Source organism: Pelecanus crispus, chromosome 4 (assembly GCF_030463565.1).
Source record: "Pelecanus crispus isolate bPelCri1 chromosome 4, bPelCri1.pri, whole genome shotgun sequence".
NCBI classification, from domain to species: Eukaryota; Metazoa; Chordata; class Aves; order Pelecaniformes; family Pelecanidae; genus Pelecanus; species Pelecanus crispus.
In genome coordinates this window covers 68,435,260-68,454,264 of record NC_134646.1, presented here as the reverse complement: position 1 = coordinate 68,454,264, position 19,005 = coordinate 68,435,260, and the positions used below count along the sequence as shown (strand labels likewise).

Here is a 19,005-nt window from a genome sequence, read left to right as displayed (position 1 = left end):
GGACTTCTTTGAAGTGAAACTCTAAAAGGAGCAGGAGACATAATACTAAGAGCATTAATTAGCATTTGTGTGGTGATGGGCAGAGTACTTCTTATACATGAGGCAGGGCAAGCTTTGATGAAGCATGTACTTAACTGTCTTCCTCCATTATCTTATCTTATTAAATATGCTACTAAAATTGACTGTGGCTTTTGAAAAAGAAACCACCAAGGCACTGTTTATGATACATAGATGATCATTTATAAAAAAGAATGACTTCTGGGATGACTTTGAAAAGAGATGTTGCGCACAAAATTTAATACAAGTTCTATGGAAAAATACTGACACTGGCTTTTCGTTCTTCTGTAAAATAATGGTACTTCTGGCCATGTCATTTGTGGGCACTTAGCTGATTTTTTCAGTAATAGATAGCTACAACCCATCCTATTCCAGAATTAAAAATGTTTCTTTTAATATGAGGAATTAATATAAAGGAGTTTTTAATTACTATGGGTTTTATCAGTAGAATGCAAATTTCCTTTAGATATTAGTCTATCTGTGCTTTGTGACCCTGGAATATATCTAATTAGATTTTCTCTGGAATAGTGGATGCAAATTTGTACTCTGTGAAATTCAGCTGATTCTAGGAAGATAAAGCAGAAGATTAGAGGATAACAAAGCCTGAAAATGTGAATTTGATTTACTTTCTTTACAGACAAAGTGGGGTATAAAAGATTTTTCTTCTGTATTTATATAATCTTATTTTTCCTTTTTTATACTAATCACATTTTCTAAAATGTGATATGTTTTAGCACGTACACTTTGGCGTGAGTTAAGAAAAGGCATACTTAGATGATCCTACTATAACAAATCCTTTATCCAGAAGAGCTTGTAAATTTATCCCAGCACTGCACAGTCTGTCTATTAGACTATAAATTTCTCACTAAAAGGAAATGTTAGGTAACGTTGACATGGAGTTCATTTTACGTATCCACCAGTGAATTGGTAGTTTGCTCTATTAGAACTGCTAGAAAATTAGCTTTCAGAAATATACTGTACTAGGACTTCTTCAGGTTTTGGACCATATAATTTGTAGACAAATTGGACAGCAGTAAATGAAATCTGCTATTCCATCTTCTCATAAAAAATGGCATACATGTATCCTGTAAGGTACTTCAGTTTATACAACTAATATATTTTTAAAGTAAAAGAGTGAACTGGAAAATACTTTGTGTCTTAATTTAATGCTAGACCTTGTCTTTCTCGAGTTACATGCCGTATCGTGTCTAGTTAAGAGCATTATATGTTTAAAGATAGGTGAAAGTAGACTGGATCCCCCCCAGCACTAGGTTACAAATCTCTACATCATGGGCTAATAAGCAGCATTTATAAATGAGGCTTGTGACAGCCTCATGTGGGAGCATTGCCACTGCAATATCTGTCTTTCGCATATACACAGAGGCATTTTTCCCAGTGTCTCTGTCTCCAGCAATTCAAGTCCTCCTCTGTAATATGGCCTAATCCTTCCCTGTCCTTTTTACGCCCCCCCTTCCCTCTCCAGTTCTGCGTATGCCCTACGTGTTTCCCTGTGCAAGCTATTCTTTGGCTCGTTTTCAAAGCTACACATCTGATAAATGTCTGGTCAGGCTGTCCCTGGTGGTTAGGCAGTTGGTTGCTGCCAAATAGAGTGTGTAACAGGAATGGATGGATGGCTGCCATTCCCTTCATGGCTGGGTTAATTTGGTTTCTCAGCTCCTTCCCACTGCTAAAATACGGAAATTTTTAGAAACTTATTATCTGAAGGTTTTACCTCTCTTTGACCTAGCCAGCTGGGTAGAAAACTATCTAGATGATGAGCACGTATAATCTTCATTTTCTGGGGAAACTAAGCTAAAAATGTAGTGTAAGAACAGAAAATACTTGGGTTTGGCCTAACTTGGTGTTGACCTTTAACTTAAGCAAGTTTTTACTTATTCGGCTGTTTGCCTTCTGCATCTACTCAAGTGTGCTGGAGAAGAGTGACCTTGTTCCTTTATAGCCTAGTCAGTACTTCTGGTCTGATGCAAAATGTGTTTCATGGGTCCAAGAGGCTCAGCCAAGGTGAAGAAAGCATATGAAAGAATATCGTCTTTATGGAAAAAGTTAACAGTCTTGTGCCATGGGATTCCCTGCAGTGTTTAAAATACACCTGAACACTGTAGCAAGGTGGCAACATTTTCCTAGTTAAGGACTTTTTTAAAACATGAACCCTGTCTAAAACAGCTCTGATGAAGTGAGATTTTCTCTGTGTGTCAGGAAGATTTTTTGAGGCTTTTTTTTTTTTCCTTGGCTTCTTTATAAGCCATTCAAGAACAAATGCTGCTAAGGTAAAGCATTGTGAGACTTAAGAGATTTTGAGTATTAAATGTATAAATATCTCCATCTGAACAAAACTTCACGAAGGCAGCAAAAAATCTTTCTTCAGTTCAGCTGTACTGTGATCTCTGGAGAAACTTTACAAAAAGAAACAATTGTAAGTATAGTTTCTTGGAAGGGCTTGCTCAAAGTGAATATATGAGCTTATTAGTTACACTGCACACACAGAGACTCCTATGTCTCTCTATCAGAGCAGAATTGAACAGAAGAGAGTTAATAGGACAAGGGTAAAAGGAAAAGAGTAGGCTAATATTCCTGCATGTAGATTTAAAAAGGCTTTTTGAGCTTAGATTCTGAGTCCATGTCCGAGTAATTTAAAATAGTGCAGTAAATTCTACAGCATTTTGATTCCTTGTATGAAATAGATTTTTGGCATTGTCTTTATGTACATAGATCATAGTAAGAGTTGATACCTGTGCATGAAAGAGGGAAATAGAAAGCTTATTAGATGACCATGGTATGTAGTTTGAATAATACTGCCTTTTCCTGTTGTACTTTTTACTACAGTTTCATTCCTTATGTCTACATAATAGAAATTTTTGCACTGCCATAACTGTGAGATACTGTGGTGTGTGAAGAGGTAATTTCTACTTTAAGTGTGCTTATTGTTGAGTCTGTTTTGACTTGTTGGCAAGTGGGCCATAGGTCTGTATCAGCATAGATTTCCTATATACAAAACTCTGGAAGTTCAAAAAATTCTTGGAAAAACGTTTCCATCAGCAAATTCACACTTTGCAGTATGGCAAGTTTCAGTCACAGTCACTATACATACAAATCAAATGTGGCCAGTAACATAAACTACAATTCTAGATAAAAATACTTGCTTAAAGAAGTTAGAAATGTGGCTGTGCAATACTGGTATTATATCTTAAAGAAAATGTGTTACGTCCTGTATCTAAAGAAATCACGTATGCATGTTTAAAAATATGGCATTTGCCTTACTGCAGGTAGCAACGTGTGTTATTTGTTCTATAGGAACATTCTTGTCCCTTTTCTTACGGTTTGCATATTTGAATGATTAACTCACAGAAGTCTTTAGACATTCCCAAATAAAACTTACTATAAAAAATTGCTGTATGTGAATAATACACTGGGAGTCAATTAATACTGACTCAAATTTGAATTTTTTAATGACAATTCTAGCTTATATTTTACAAAAATCTTGTGTGCTCTGAAAATAAGTTTTCTTTAGCTGGAAAATCAAGATTGGGTTTTAACTAACATTACACTCTATAGGTTAAAAGGTTTGATTTTACAGACAAAAGCTGATTTTTTGGTAATGAAAACTGAAATGACCTTGTTTCTCAAGATAAAAATTATACTGAAAAAGAAAGCAAAAGCAGCCACCTTTGTTAAAGTCTATTCCTTCTAGTTTGTTATGGCTTTAGATTGCTTTTTGGCTTGGGTTTTGTATTTTTATGTTGTTGCTATTCTTTTGCAGTCGGTTAGAACAAAATTCAATCAAGGTCATACCTCCTGGAGCTTTCTCACCATATAAAAAGCTTCGAAGAATGTACGTACCAAATAATTTAGATTTAATTTTTTTATTTTCATATTTACACACACACACACATATATAAAAAAAATAAAAAAACAAGTCAAGGTCGTGCAGAGGAACTGCAGTCAATGTGTGATCATTTAAGAAAGTTTGACTGCTGGAAGATTAACTGATATGGCAGCCTGATTATTAAGGCCATATAGCATATTTCTCACGTTAATAATAATGGTTCTTTACCAAGTACTGAAATTATTCAGTATGGTTCTGCATAGAAGCAATATGTTACTATAGTGAACATTCTATAAAAAAAATAAATTAATGGGGATAAGCCACTGTTATTTTAGAATACCTTTGAGGCTGTATAATCCTGTGACCATAGCAAACAGAGAGTTCTTTATAAGATGTACTTAAGCTATTACGAAAAGTAAATCTTTTTGTCATTTTTTTTCAAGCATTTGAAAGGTCTATTTTTAACCATGCATTTTGTTTCAGTGTACTGGCAATTTTAGTGGTTTTATATTAAAATTCTTCGGCAGTCTCTCACATAAATATTTTCATTTCTCTCTCCCTTCCATGCCTAATTCTAATTACATATTATTTCAACGTTTGCTATTTTGAAAATAGCTTGAATTAATTGAATAAAATTTCATTTATTTCAGTGACCTGAGCAATAACCAGATCTCTGAAGCAGCTCCAGATGCTTTCCAGGGCTTACGTTCACTCAATTCACTGTAGGTATCTGTTTGACATGTGAAGACAGAAGCAAATTTCTTACAGTGAAATTATTTTGAATTTTTGGCTCTCTGCAGAATTTTCGTATAAACTTGATCAATTCTGAAAGCTGTGAAAATAATTTCAGAATGTTAGAGTGATAATTGAAACTTGTATCACATCTAGACACTAAAAAGGTATGTTTTTTTTATAAATACGTTCATGGCAAAGAGTTGAACAAAATCAGACATTTCTTTTATTCCCCAGTTAGTTGTTCTTACAAACAGCAAATCCCCTTACCAAGGTCCCATGGTAAGGCTGTAAACAGTGAGGTGCTGATTCTGCTGAGAGCTCTTTGGGCAACACAGCTTTGGGAAAATGCGTGATCCTGCTACCTCACAGGACCACAAGGATCTTGCAAGTACCAAGTTGTTGCTGTTAAATTCCTTTCAGGAAAATTGAAATTTCTTTATTTTTAGAGTCAAAATGACATAGCATATGCCTTTCATAATGGCGGCTTGCTTTGTTTTGTTATTTCCTGGTACAGTGTCCTCTATGGCAATAAAATTACAGAACTTCCAAAGGGCCTATTTGAAGGACTCTTTTCTCTGCAATTGCTGTGAGTATTTTTTTAATATTTGTTCTATTTTGGGATAACTCAGAAGGGTAAACATGGTGAGAGATTTATGCCTGGAGAAGAACTGGTGGGAAATCCCATACGTAAGATCAGAGTATAATAAAAACAAAGTAAAACCAAAAAGGAGTCAAGACTGTTGTAGGCCAGCTTGCCATTCATCCACAAATTTGATCATACCTCAGTTAATATCTCAGTCTAAAATGATTAAAATCAAACTATTCTCCTGTGTGGAATTTATAAGGATAAAACACATAAGATATGATACTGTCTTGCTCTGTAAACAGCAAATAGTATGTATAAAGTTGTGTAGGAACCATAGAAGGAATATCTGTATGTTTTATACAGAGAAAGTACGTAGTGGAAATGCTATGTAGTTGTATTTCTAGTTGTACCCACGGAAGAACAGAGTTGCAGTACAGTTTCATTGATGGTTTTTAATGTTTTCTGACACTCTTCGCTGTGCGATTCTTTGACTCTGTGAACTCCAGCTGCTATTTCGTTTTAACACTGGAAATTTCCGTGTGTAATCTTATAAACCATTTCTGTTTAGATTTAATACTGGGAATAAAGAAGAATGTTGTGGTGATATGTTTATCAAATATTGTCAATATTTAGCACAAGAGGCTGTGCACTAGTTGTACTGTGTAAAAGAAATTTATGAAATAGGCCATAAAACAACAGTGGTGTTTGTGGAAGAAATTGTCCCAGAATAACTGACTTGTTGATTTAAAGCTGCTTCTTAAAGAATTAAAAACTTCTTCCCACTTGATTAGAATTATTTAATGTCCAGACTTCATAGTGTAGTGATTGGCAAAATGTTTGTTTTTAACAACTCATTGAAGATGGCGAAACAGTAAGTAAATACAAAGAAAATGCAAGTTCTAGCACCACCTAGAGGTTTACAATTTGATTTATTTTAGTCAGAAATTAGTAGCGGGGGGGGAGGGGGGGGCATTCCTGTTTTCCTTTAAAGAGATTTTAGTTATAAGAACATGGTTCAGATTTTGTAAAAAAAAAAGAAAAAAAAAGAAGCAACATCTCTGAACTTCTGTTTATTCTGTATTAAAATAAGTCCATAGCTTGATATGCTTTGCATAGACAAGAATAGACAATACGTTTCAGTCTAAGTAAATTTCTACTTGCGCAGTGAAACTTTTTGTCAGAGCATTAGTTTTCAAATCCACCACTCCATTCCATTTCTGGCTGGAAATGGGAAAAAATAAAACATATTTGGTTATAAAAATGCATCTAGTTGAATGACATTTTTTTTTTTCCTCTTCAAAAGCATGAAGGAGTTGGTTTAGATTGGCTTGTTTGTTTGAACTTTAGAAGTCTGGGAGGTACAGGGAAGAAAAGGTTCCTTTTGAAGATGGAGAGGAAAAAGGATCCAAGACAGATTTGGATATATTCCATGCCACCAGTTTTTACTACAACTCCGTTAATGCGGCAGCATGCTGATTAGTAACATATAATTAAAAGTGCCACTGCACATCTCTTCCAGCTAATGAACACAGTGTTCAGATCCTTTTTTGTTTGTTTATTTATTTGGCAAAAGGAACTAGTTTTCCTTGCAGATACTTGATTTTTTAAGCTTGTTTCTTTGCACAGACAAATACCACACACGCACGTTCTACCAGCACATACGAGAAATGTGATTTTAGCTGAATAAACCCACGCATTTCAACTCCAAGGTGCAAATATTTAGGAATAATTTCAGATCACCCAAGTAAGATATTTCAATTCACTGAAATGCCCTATGTCACTGTCAATTAATATTTGTTACTACATCTCTTGTTCTGGTTACAGACGCACACAAAGAATTATCTGTGAAAAATGCTGAATCTGCAGTAACACTGAGCAAATTCTTTCAATTTTATAATTGTCTTCCATTAAACAGATTATTGAACGCCAACAAGATCAATTGCCTGCGAGTTGATGCTTTTCAAGATCTGCACAACTTGAATCTTCTTTCTTTGTATGACAACAAGCTTCAGACCATTGCAAAAGGCACTTTCTCACCCCTACGTGCAATTCAGACCTTGTATGTATGCTCTTGTTTATGGCTGGTTTTCAGTATGACTTCATGTTCTACAGTGTACTAAAAATACCGGGAACTGCTGAGACCAAAGGGAAATAATGTGTGAAATTATAATTTTTTTCTTCATGAAAGGCATTTGGCTCAGAACCCATTTATCTGTGACTGCCATCTGAAGTGGCTGGCGGATTATCTTCATACAAACCCCATTGAGACCAGTGGTGCCCGTTGCACCAGCCCCCGCCGTCTGGCAAACAAAAGGATCGGCCAGATCAAAAGCAAGAAATTCCGCTGCTCAGGTAATTTTCTTAGTTCAGCTGCTATTTTTCTTTTATTGGCAAAAACAGTGGTTATAGAAGTTCTAATGAAGGCAGCTGGCTCTCTACGGAATTATTAAACACTGCAGAATTTTTTTTAGTTCTTTGACTAAGGGGGGAAAATCATGGAAGTCATAGACTATTGGATCACGGAACATTACTATAGTTAACGCATTTGGCACTATTTCTGAGTAGCATTAAATCTAACAAAAGAAATGCAATATATAATACTTCAGAATTAAATGCTAAAGTTATTCACTACAAGTATCACTAACATAAATCATTTTGTAAAATTTCCACAAGGCTCTGGAGTATGTGAAAGATCTAAAAATTTCTAGCTAAATATGGAAACATGACATATTCATTTTATACAGGGAGCTTACCTCATACTGAAATTTACTGTTTTCTTTTTCTAATCTTATTCCATTTCCTACTTACATTTCTCTAAATCCTAACTTTTGTCATATGGTACCCAGCTGTTCCAGGTGCATTTCACATTCTACAATTTATTCAGTCTCCAGTGCAAATACCAGATGAGAACTGTTTGTTATCCATGTTCCGGATACATTTATGACTATTCACACTTTGTTGTTTATCAGCTCTCATTGTGAATACACATTTTTTCACTTAATTATCTGTAGTTAACTGTAGTCCATACTTAATCTAATAAAACTCATTCCTTGCTTGCTGACATTCAGGTGCATCTTCTATTTTTTTTCTCTTTATTTAGCTAAAGAACAGTATTTCATTCCAGGTAGGTTTGGCTCTGCAGTAAGATTGACTAACTGCAGATACTCTCTCCCTTTCCCCCAAAAAGCAAAGTTTGTTATAGCTTTTAGGAAACTGATGCATGTGTATTAACATTAGTCAATACCTGTAGCTACAACATAGTTTTCCTTTGTAGATTACTAGTAGTTCTGTTTTCTGAACATAAGAGCTTAGCATGCAGCTCCATTTACTTTTTTTGTCTCACAAATTTGCATACAACCTACCAAAATTATACCTCTCAAATTATTTAGAAGGTTGCACCTGCTAGTTCATATTTCAATTGACACCTTTACTTACCTTGTACCTTGCCTTTCCACCACTACTGTTTTTAAAATGTAGCTCCTGAGCTGCTTTTAAATACAGGAAAACATGCTACCATCAAAGAGCTAGTACAATTTTAAAAAAATAAATGTTTTACGAGTGAAAATTTTCTTACCTTGCTTTCATGGTCTACACTGGCTGCAGCTACTGCTTGCTCACCCTCCTTTTGTTTACGAAATCAAAGTGGAATGCTTGGAAAAGAAAGCTGATATTCTTCATTAAAGGCATTCTGTGGTCACACGCATACAATGAATCAGAAATGCTTTCCATTAAAGAAAATACAACTTTAGACTTGGGGTGAAACAGCAATTTACACACCGCTTTAAGCTACAATAAGTCTATGATATTTTCACAAAAGATTTACTGATGTTGGCCCTAGCTCTTTGAAATAAGTTTCTTTCTTTATTTTACCTTGCTTGTCAGGTGTGTGCACTGATTTCTTAATAGAAAAAAAAAAAAACAACGATGCACTTGCATTATGTTCCTAACAGATTATAAATGATTGATTGGCAAAATAAACAAGGGAATAATGAATCTATTGATGAATTACAGTATGTGATTTGCAAGCAGGGTTTTCTACCATAGTTTAATATCTAGAAAAATATCTACAATAATTGATTATGACACCAGTGCACTTGTTCTTTCAAGTACTACAGGTATATTGTCATTCTGCAGTGGTCTTAATCTTTGTCTTTTAAGCTGGTAGGTTTAACAGCTCTTCTCCTAATGCTGTGTGATGTATCACTTAAATTTGCAGCAATCATGTGAAGTTCTTCATGCCCTCGTACTAATATGTTGGTTTGAATATGAAAAAAAGACAAAATGAAAAACAAAATAAGGCAGCAATTTGTCAGCATTGGCAGCCACGAAAATGTGGTTTAAAGCAGCATAAAACAGAGGGGGATTCAATTTCTCAAACCTGTAGTACCACTCAATTCCTTAATGAGTAGAACAGCTGTATTCCTGCCACAGAGTGACTTCTACTCAACCTTGCCAGCACAACTTTTGTCTCCGAGTTAGAAGTGTTTTCTTGCCAGCAGATGTCTTCACAGCCTGTTTATAATATGGCCACACATGCAGTTTAGGTTTGTTTACATAGCCTTTAAAAAAATGCGATTCCTGAAAAAAAAAAAAAAAAAGAAGAAAAAGAATTAAATTAATCAAAAAGTGCTACAGACTTGCTTCTTGAAATACAGCTTCTGTGCTTTCTCTTCTATCAGGTTGTCAGGGAGATGCTGCATAAAATTATTTCAGTTGTTGAAGACCTTGTCCCTGAATATTTTAGCTGTTTACTTTGAACTGCTAACAGTGATATACTCTAGACACAGGAGGAAAAAATAGTGTATTTGTAGCCTTGATACTGGGTATTTAAAAGTGCTGAAAACACTTCTTTACACTTCAGTAAATACTGTAAAAATGTTAGCATTTCTTTAAAAACTTAACTATTTTTTATATTTGTTTTAAATATGTCACTGGGAGATCTTGCTCTGCAGACACTAGGAAGTCTTAGTAGAATTTCATTATAGTCATTTGGAAGACTAAAGGTTATACAAGTATTAATTAATTTTAAAAAATATCATTCGTCTGCTAGCTCATAGGAATATTCCATCTAGTTATAGCATATGTGTTACATTTACAAAAGCTAGATAACATAATATGTGATGACTGTTGGTTTGGTTTTTTTTTTCTTCCCCTGAGGAGTCTGTTTCTCCTATGTTTCTTTGGTTTATTAAGGTTTTAAGTGGCATAACATGTAGATATGTCCAGGGGAGCAGCTTTGAAAGAATACATTCAAAACAGTGAAGAATAATGCATGGGGAGGCATTATCATCCTATATGAAATCTGTAATTAACCCCAATCTTTTCTTCATTTTTTGATGCCACTTAAAATGAATTATTCTCTCTCTGCTGAAGATGGTGCCCCTTAGCAAGATCTATTAAAACTAAAGTTGAGTAGAGAACATGAGAGCTTAGTTCATGGTTTTGTCTTAATTGGGATTACTCTGTCTTTCTTTCCTTCTTGGCTATCTTTACTTTTGCAGGAGTTCACCATTTTGGCTGTAAGTAAAGTTCAGTGTCTGAGCTTAATCACAATGTACCTCCCAGCCCCGATGCACCTTCTACTAGTCTCAGTCTTTTCACCTTTGTCCAAGAAGAACCCACAGGTCCTTTCAGCTTCTTTTTGTTTTCTTTGTCACCCACCCTCAGTTCCTTATTGGATGTTTTCTCCTGATATGTTTAGGACGTTTTCTTTGACTGGGAAATGGTGGAGGAAGCTTTCAATGTGGTTCATTTTTTTTTGTACTTTTTATTTAATCTGTGACAGTAATACTGTTACTGTGGCACTGGACATTCAGTAATAAGAATGCCATGTCATGTAAGCAAGTATTAAACTTCAAATGCTTCTGTAACTTACACCTCCTCCTTCCTCTTTTCCCTTGCTCTTATCCTTGGCCTAATGGATGCAGTTTTGATAATGTAGCGAGATTTTCTGTTGTGCTTGATCTAACCATGTGGTTGTGAGGTATGAGTAAAACATGGTTCTGTCAAGCACCATGGAACGTCACGCAGCTTTCTACAGCATGGCAAGCTGCTGAGGCTTAAGTCAGGATCACACATTTTTTAAATTAAAGCTGAAAACAGGGCTTTCAATCTTATGCGTTTGAGATGATGTGGAGTATCGGCACTATAAAAAAATTTATTACAGGGGTTAATGAAGTTCAGTCAACAATACAAATTTGTAACAAGAGAAAGAGAAAAGGTGGCATTCAGGATCTATTTATTCTTGATAGAGAGAAAGAAAATAAATTCTAAAAGAATCAGTGGCATTTGTGTGATTAGCTATAAACAAGGCTAGATTGGCTGACAACGTAATCAGCAGAAAGTACAGCTGTGAAAAGCTCAAGTTAACGTTATCCTGTTATGTGAAGTTGGTCACAGTTTCTTTTTCCAGCATATCTTAAGCCCCTATATTTAACCCTCTCTTGAAGCCCTTGTGTCTGTTCAGTATCACAAAGTTTATCATACATTTCCCAAGTTGCCCACCCGTTATCTGCATTGCAGACATCTTTTCAACCTTCTCACAAGAAGCAAATCTTATACTTTATTGACTCAGTATCTGTATTTTGACTTGACTCTTCCACAGGCACTGAAGATTACAGATCCAAATTAAGTGGAGACTGCTTTGCAGATTTGGCTTGCCCTGAGAAATGTCGCTGTGAAGGGACCACAGTGGACTGCTCCAATCAGAAACTCAACAAAATTCCTGATCACATCCCCCAGTACACAGCAGAGTTGTAAGTTGAACCCGTAATAAAGCATTATTCACTTATGGAAAAATTAACTAAAACTTTCAAATATAAAACCACAGCTTTACTTTTTTGAACAACAAAAATAAATGTAACCTCTGTGGTGCACTTCAAAGGACTAGATATTAATAAAAAATATTTATGCATCATTTCAGTACCATGTAGCCTTAAAAACTTATAAATAAATAAGGTAACTATTCTGTGTTTCTAGTTCTCCAGTACATGAGCTACCCACTCAGATTTTTTTGAAAGGCAGTAGGGTTTATTTTGCTTTTTATTTTAACTACAAGAGCAAGTAGGACATCCAGTAACCAGGGGTCTGTCTTAAAAAGTGCTACCTAGGTGTTTAATAAAACAGAGCTGATTGATCTTATGCAGAGCACACATTATGTGTCAGGCTGGAGACCAGAGGAAGATAAAGCAGACAAACAAGACCGAGTTGGGTTATGAAGATGAGATAATAATATAATGAACAGAGATGAGCAGAAAAGAAGTCACAGATTATTACTTGCCTAATAAGTGCCATATGGGAATGATTTGTAGGCATTACAACTGAACTGGTCTTCAAGGAGGGATTGAAAGATGAAATTAAGACAGCTTTACAAGGTTTTCCCATGTACAAAGTGTAGTATGAAAGGGAATGCAGAGATGCTCAAAGGACAGCAGAAAGGCAGGAGGTGAAAGTGGCCATCATTGGCAGAGCAAAGGCGAGAGGAAATAGCTGATTTTCCTAGGAGAGTTAGTGTAAAGAAGGAAGAATGTTGAGGGGCAAAAGAGAGGGACTTCCATTTGATGTAGTAAAGTAGGGACAGAGGTGTGGAGACAGGAGTACTGTGATCAAGTTGTGACCCACAGGGGTGAGATGAGCAACAGCACAGCACATCTCTTAAAAGATAATCAGTCTGCAGCTGGCATCAAAGCAACAGCACAGCAGTAGAGGTATGAAATAATGAGACCATAGTTAAGGATTTTGAATATCTGGACAGGAAAAGGAATTTGAAACTGAAATATTGTGTAAATAGAGCTGGAGATTTTTGTCTGTCTTTGAGCTGGGAGAAGGATTTGAACTTAGCGATGTTCCAATTACAAATCTGAGTGGTAATTCTAGTTGTGCCCGGAATAATGGCAAATTCAATTGAAAAAGTGGCATGTGTGGGAAAAGCAAAGCTCGGCTTTTGGCCATGTTCACACTGTTGATTTACTGTTCATCAAGTAGTGCCAGAGAAGAAAAAATTGATACACAGTCTTAGGCAAAGGGAGATAGATTTCAGTGGAGAAATACTTCTCTTTTTTTTTTTTTTTTTTTTTTTTTTTTTTTTTATATGGGATTTGCTAGGGATACTATATAGAGGGTGAAGAACAAGAAAGGAAAGAAAAAGGAAGAAGATTGTAGTGTGGAGGAAGGTCCACAAGAAGACAGAAAATACTCATCAAATGTATATAATGTTATGCTGTAATACTTTGAGATAGAATTACTTGAAGAATAAAAACTGATGGAATGGGTAACAGGTTAAAGTGTAAGAGAAGATCATAAAGTAATGGTTGTAAAAATCATAGTTACTGAACCAAGAGATGAGAAATGGAGTTGTTGAAGTGACAAGCATGCATTGTCTTGATTCTTAGCAGGACTTCTGTTTAATTCTTTCTGCTCTGAAGGAATAATAATGTTAATTTAGTATTTTAATTGGTTTTCATATTCATTTTTTTACATATGGAAGATAAACTGTCAAGTGTTTTCTTTCTATGTTTCATACATATTAAATTCAGAAGAAACAATTAAATCATCAAGCCTCTTCTGCTGTGTATCCTAAACTCTCAAATTTCAGTCAACAAAAAAATTGTGTTTGAGTAAAACATAATTCATGTTTAGTTACAGCACTTCTTTCAGAAAACATCCAGTCTGGTTTGAAGGTATCCGTGGATTAAAAATCCACCAGAGATTCTGAGTGCGTTATAGAAATTAATCATTTTCCTTCACTTCTGTTAAAATCTTTTAAAATTGGAACATTTACTTCCAGGTGGAATCCACCTCTCTTCAGTTTCGATAGTGGCTTCTTTTATATTTTTTGCCATTAAAGAGCCCTTTTCTATCCAGCACTTTATCCAAGTAAGATGGTCTTAAACTGTAACAAAGTCACTATTCAACCTTCTTCTTGATAAGCTGCACAGATTGTTCTTCAAGGCTTTTGATGTAATAAAAATTTCAACAGCCTTGCAACTATTCTAGAGGGGATGGAGGAATTATTTCTTCACTTTTTAACTCTAAAATTCCAGTTGCTCTAGCTCTTCTGGTATTTGCCTCACTGATACAAAAGTTACAGCTCTTTCTCTTGTTTCCTCCTGTTATTCCCTGTCTTTGATGCACTGCCTTTGTTGCTCCTCTTCGGACTTCCCGGTCTAGTCGTAGGGCCACTCTCTGCTTTCCAGTTCACAACATTTACTGGCATATACGAGAAGAGCAGCTAGCTAGCCTTTCTTTTCTTTTACCCACCAAATTTGAGATAAAGATACTTGTCAGAGTCAAATGACATTGATGCTTCTATAACAGTGATGAGGAAGGCTAGATTATTTTCTGCAGGCTCTTGTTCGGAGCCGAGATTCATCTTGGAAATGAAGATCAAAAGTGAGGAAAAGAGTATCGATTGGGTAGATTGCAACAATAATATCATGTCAAAAAAACCTATTTCTTCAGAGTAGTTGTTTTTAAAAAAATCTGAAAATAATAATACAGTTCAAGACAGATATTTAATTATAAAAGCTGAAAAAATTTATAAATGAGCCAAGTGCTGTTCTGTTTCTATTTTGTCGCGCGCTCACAGTCTTCCAGAAAATGAGTGAAAGATCTGTCTAATCTGCCATTGAAGTATTTGAGATAAAGTACAAGCCTGTAAATGCACCCCAGAAATAAAAATTTTTTCAGGTAGCATACTAATACATAGGAAAATTCAGGAAGCATTTGATAAATCACTCAAAGATTCCCCAGGAGGAACGCTAAATATTTTCAGTCTTATATATTCAATATTTGTAATGATTTTACAATAGCTGATACAATACCAGATCCTAACAAGATAGTTTTCAAAAGCATGAATATCACTGTGGTACAAAGCCTTCCAGGAAGGTTCAGCTGTTGTACCAAAACATGCAAATATCTTACCCATTGTGTCAATAAAACAGGAAAAAGCATCAAATAGAACAGAGAAATGGAATATTTAGACATCATCATCAAATGCTTCTTTGCTTTTTTGTTTTGAGAATGACATTTCAGTATTTTTCTTTGAATAAACCAGATACAAGTATATATCCAGTGATTGACAGGTAACAACTATCATTATTGTCTTTACCAGTAAAGAGCACTGGGCTCAAAAAATAATGATATTAAGATCCAGAAGGAAGATACCACCACATCTATTAATTTTCCGGTCATCTGTAATAATTTTGATTCCTCTGTGTGTGGTATCACTTACCATGATAATAGAATGAAAACTTCTTGCTTCTAAAGCCAGCAATCTCCAGCTATAAAAATGCCATGTGATCCATGTGGTCATTCCTCTGACCACAAACCCCTAATTTGTAACTCTTGATATCCCTTTATTTGTGGATCTACCCTCAATGATTATGCATGATATGTGATATCACCATATACACAAAGTTAGAGAGAAGATAGGATTTGTACGACAGCTTTAACCAAACACAATACAGTGATTCAACCCATGCTTCTTTTCCATCATAGAGAAGTATGGAGAAACTTCTCAAACACTGAAAATTTTCAAAACACATGGTAAATTCTTAAAATTGTTCTGTAATATTGATAGTAGACTAAGACCAATTTCAATAAAATAAAAATTCAAATTCTACATATGAGAAGGTCAGGTTGGGTGGGGCTCTGAGCAACCTGATCTAGTTAAAGCTGTCCCTGCTCACTGCAGGGGGGTTGGGCTAGATGACCTCTAAAGGTCCCTTCCAACCCAAAGCATTCTATCATTCTATGATTCTATGACATTAGGTAGGACTAATTAGCACCACAAGTGGAAGATTGAGGAATAACCAGCAAGTAGTTCAAGAGAAAAGGCTATGGTGGTGTTATCATACATATTGAAGATGAAGGAGTGTCATTGGGCACTGCTACAAATTTCATTTTGGGATGTATGTACAGGAGTGTAGTATGTAATTTATATGAAATGATTGTTTTACTGTACATTACAATAGTAAAATATCAGTGGCAACAATGTGTCAAGGACTTAACTTTTCAAGATGGAGATGGATCACTTCGAAAAAATTTCAAGGAGAATAAGAATCATCTAGAAAAGAAGACTTCCAAGGAAAAACTGAAAAGATTGAATGCATTTGTGTGAAGGAAACTTGAGGGAGAGACAAAGTAAATTATTTTTAATATATAAAAGGTTGTTGCAGAAAGGATCAAATTGTCATTTTCAGTGGGGTTAGAAATGTTTGCAGTAGAGCACAGCAAGGAAAAATTAGAATTATTAGAATCAATAAATGTTTTCACAAACAAGTCATTCTACTAGATAATATAGCACTTGAAAAGTATTTGAAGATGTCAGCATTTACAGAACGCTTGATGCTTCCGTTGTTGATGGACAGGGAAAAAAAGGCTGTTTACAATGATGATGTAACTTTGTTAACTGACACTGTGAAAAAATTCATTTGATATGGTCCCACTAAAAAATCACATGTAGTCATCCAGCTGATTTTCAGAGGTGGTAGCATCTTTTGAATTTCATGTTCCTTGTACTTCAGTGTGGTATACAAACGATCCATGTATATTCAAAAAACTCTTCCTGTCTTCTCTCAGTTTGGTTCCATGCTGAAGCCATTGTACAGACATACCTTCAGATTTACAATCTTAATTTCCCTTCTGGCTATCATTGAGAATGAGCAGGAAGGAAGGATGAACGAGCAGCTTGCTTTTATTTTCTAGGGGTTTTTTAATCTTGTCTTGCAATAAGGCAATTCTGAAAAGCATTCCAGATTTAGAATTGTGCTGAATTCCATTTCACAGTGATCTTGTCAGTCATGTCTTTTCCTACCTATTTAAGATCTCTAAATAAAAGCTGGACAGACTCCCTTCCTTAATACGATGACTCCATTAAAACATATAAAGAATCTAAGACTCATAATTTCCATTTTCTTTTCAAGAGTGGAAATAGGGAATGCCAGGTCAGTGCAAATATTTTTTGAAATATAGACGGTCCCCTAACCTAGCAGCTGCTAAAGGTTGCTATGTTGCAACAGCCTTGATACCTGGGCAGGAAGGATCAGCATCCAGCTAGTATTTGTTGCTCATTGTATACCTTCTTGTAGTGTTACAAAGCAGCATTTAATGCTTCCTTATGCAATTTATGTGTGTTAGTTGTAGCGGTCTCAAGATAAATCACGGTCGGAGAAGTGTTTTTAAATTCTTGGGAATACCTATGCAGTGTGTTTCAGTCCCTATTCAAAAGAAGCATTGAGCATAAAGTAATTATTTCATTCTTGTAAATAGTGTTCTGTGAGCACCTCCAGATGTCTGGCAGACCCCACCTGATATCCTTTAAAGAACAGTAAACTAATCTTCAGTGCTTTTATGTACTTCTTAAAGATTTTTATTTATAAGTTGCCATGGAATCCTTCCTTAGTTACATTTTTGTTTTTCTTCCCTTAGAAGAAAAATTAAAAACATCTTCTTATATTTCTCTGCAGTTTTAGTTGTATGATATTTTGTGATCTGGTTTTGATTCTGCATGTCTTATGTATGCCTAAGTTTAACTAACGAGAATGTTCATTCACAGGAATTAGCAGAATTAGAAATGTCAGTATATATGGAATTGTTCTTTAGCTACCAGTTGAATACCAGCTATTCAGTTAAACCAGTCTGAACAGCTTACTTAGTGTGGAACTTTCTGTACCAATGCCTGAATATTTTTTTCTGAAATTGATGTCACTTCTTGTAGGCGACTAAATAACAACGAATTTTCAGTCCTGGAAGCTACAGGAATCTTTAAGAAACTTCCTCAGCTGCGTAAAATGTAAGTGCAACTTCAGGGACCTTGTCTATTCAGATAGCGCATTAGCTCTTTGCTGTGTTTCTTCACCTTTCTTAGTTCTTACCTATAAAAGATGCAGTATGTTCTAATAAAAAATTAAGAATGGGTTTAGAGTAATCACTGAGGTAGATCAGAGTTGGCAGCTCTTCTCTATGGGACTAGGCACTGCCAGTAACAACTTCTCGTGGCGTATAGCTCCGGCACATTCACTGCAGTGTCCAGCCAGCTGGTCTGTTATGGAGCCGCAGCAGGGACCTCACCATATAAGCTGCTAAAAAAGGTTCCAGTAATCTTTTGTAACTTCCTGTACTACTCCCTAACCAGGAAATTTTGCCTCTTTCAGCACATTCAAGACATGCCTTTGATTCTGTGCTTCATTAAATTGTCATTAGATGAAGGGAATACCAAAATTAAATGACTGAGAAAAAAAATGGTTTGATAGCTCATCCATGTAAGTCCATGTTCACAGTTCATGTTCTAAGGGGAGTTTATAATCTAACCAGTTGCAGTTATTACTAAAAATAAATTTATGAAAACCTTTTCTTTTGCTTATATAAAAGACGTATTTGAGGGTAGATCATTTAGTTAGACTTAGTGACTCTGTGCTCAATCTTTTCAGGATTAATTCCAAACATAAATAGTAAGTGAAGAAAAATGCAAGTAAAAATACATCAGATTAATGAAAATGATGCACTGCTTTTTGAATGTAGTCACCAAATTGCTACCATTTGTAAAAGGTCAGTCTAGATTACTAGTGACCAAAATCTCAAGCGGAGCAATAGTATTATCTAAACTATTGTTAGCCTTATCCAGATCCTTGCTGGCAGCTGTCATGATCACAGTTAGTTAAATACTTATTACTGATTTTTTTAGTTAGTAGACGAAGATTAAAAAAAAAAAAAAAAACCCAAAACACCAACTTCGCTTTTGACCTATCCACTTAAGTACACCTTGCCACTTTGGATTGGACTG

General features: G+C 35.3%; 1 protein-coding gene across 5 annotated transcripts in view; it reads left to right on the top strand.

Annotated features, from left to right (window-relative positions):
• The window catches only part of SLIT2 (slit guidance ligand 2), a 270,822-nt gene that overhangs the window by 193,005 nt on the left and 58,812 nt on the right, over window positions 1–19,005 (top strand). For 3 of the 5 annotated variants that reach the window (XM_075709779.1, XM_075709778.1, XM_075709777.1), the window contains 8 exons: window positions 3,836–3,907; window positions 4,552–4,623; window positions 5,151–5,222; window positions 7,138–7,281; window positions 7,411–7,574; window positions 8,323–8,346; window positions 11,827–11,977; window positions 17,941–18,015. In XM_075709779.1, coding sequence (XP_075565894.1) covers window positions 3,836–3,907; window positions 4,552–4,623; window positions 5,151–5,222; window positions 7,138–7,281; window positions 7,411–7,574; window positions 8,323–8,346; window positions 11,827–11,977; window positions 17,941–18,015 — 774 coding nt within the window. The remainder of the gene's footprint in view (window positions 1–3,835; window positions 3,908–4,551; window positions 4,624–5,150; window positions 5,223–7,137; window positions 7,282–7,410; window positions 7,575–8,322; window positions 8,347–11,826; window positions 11,978–17,940; window positions 18,016–19,005) is intronic. The other 2 variants (XM_075709781.1, XM_075709780.1) reach the window with 1 other exon arrangement.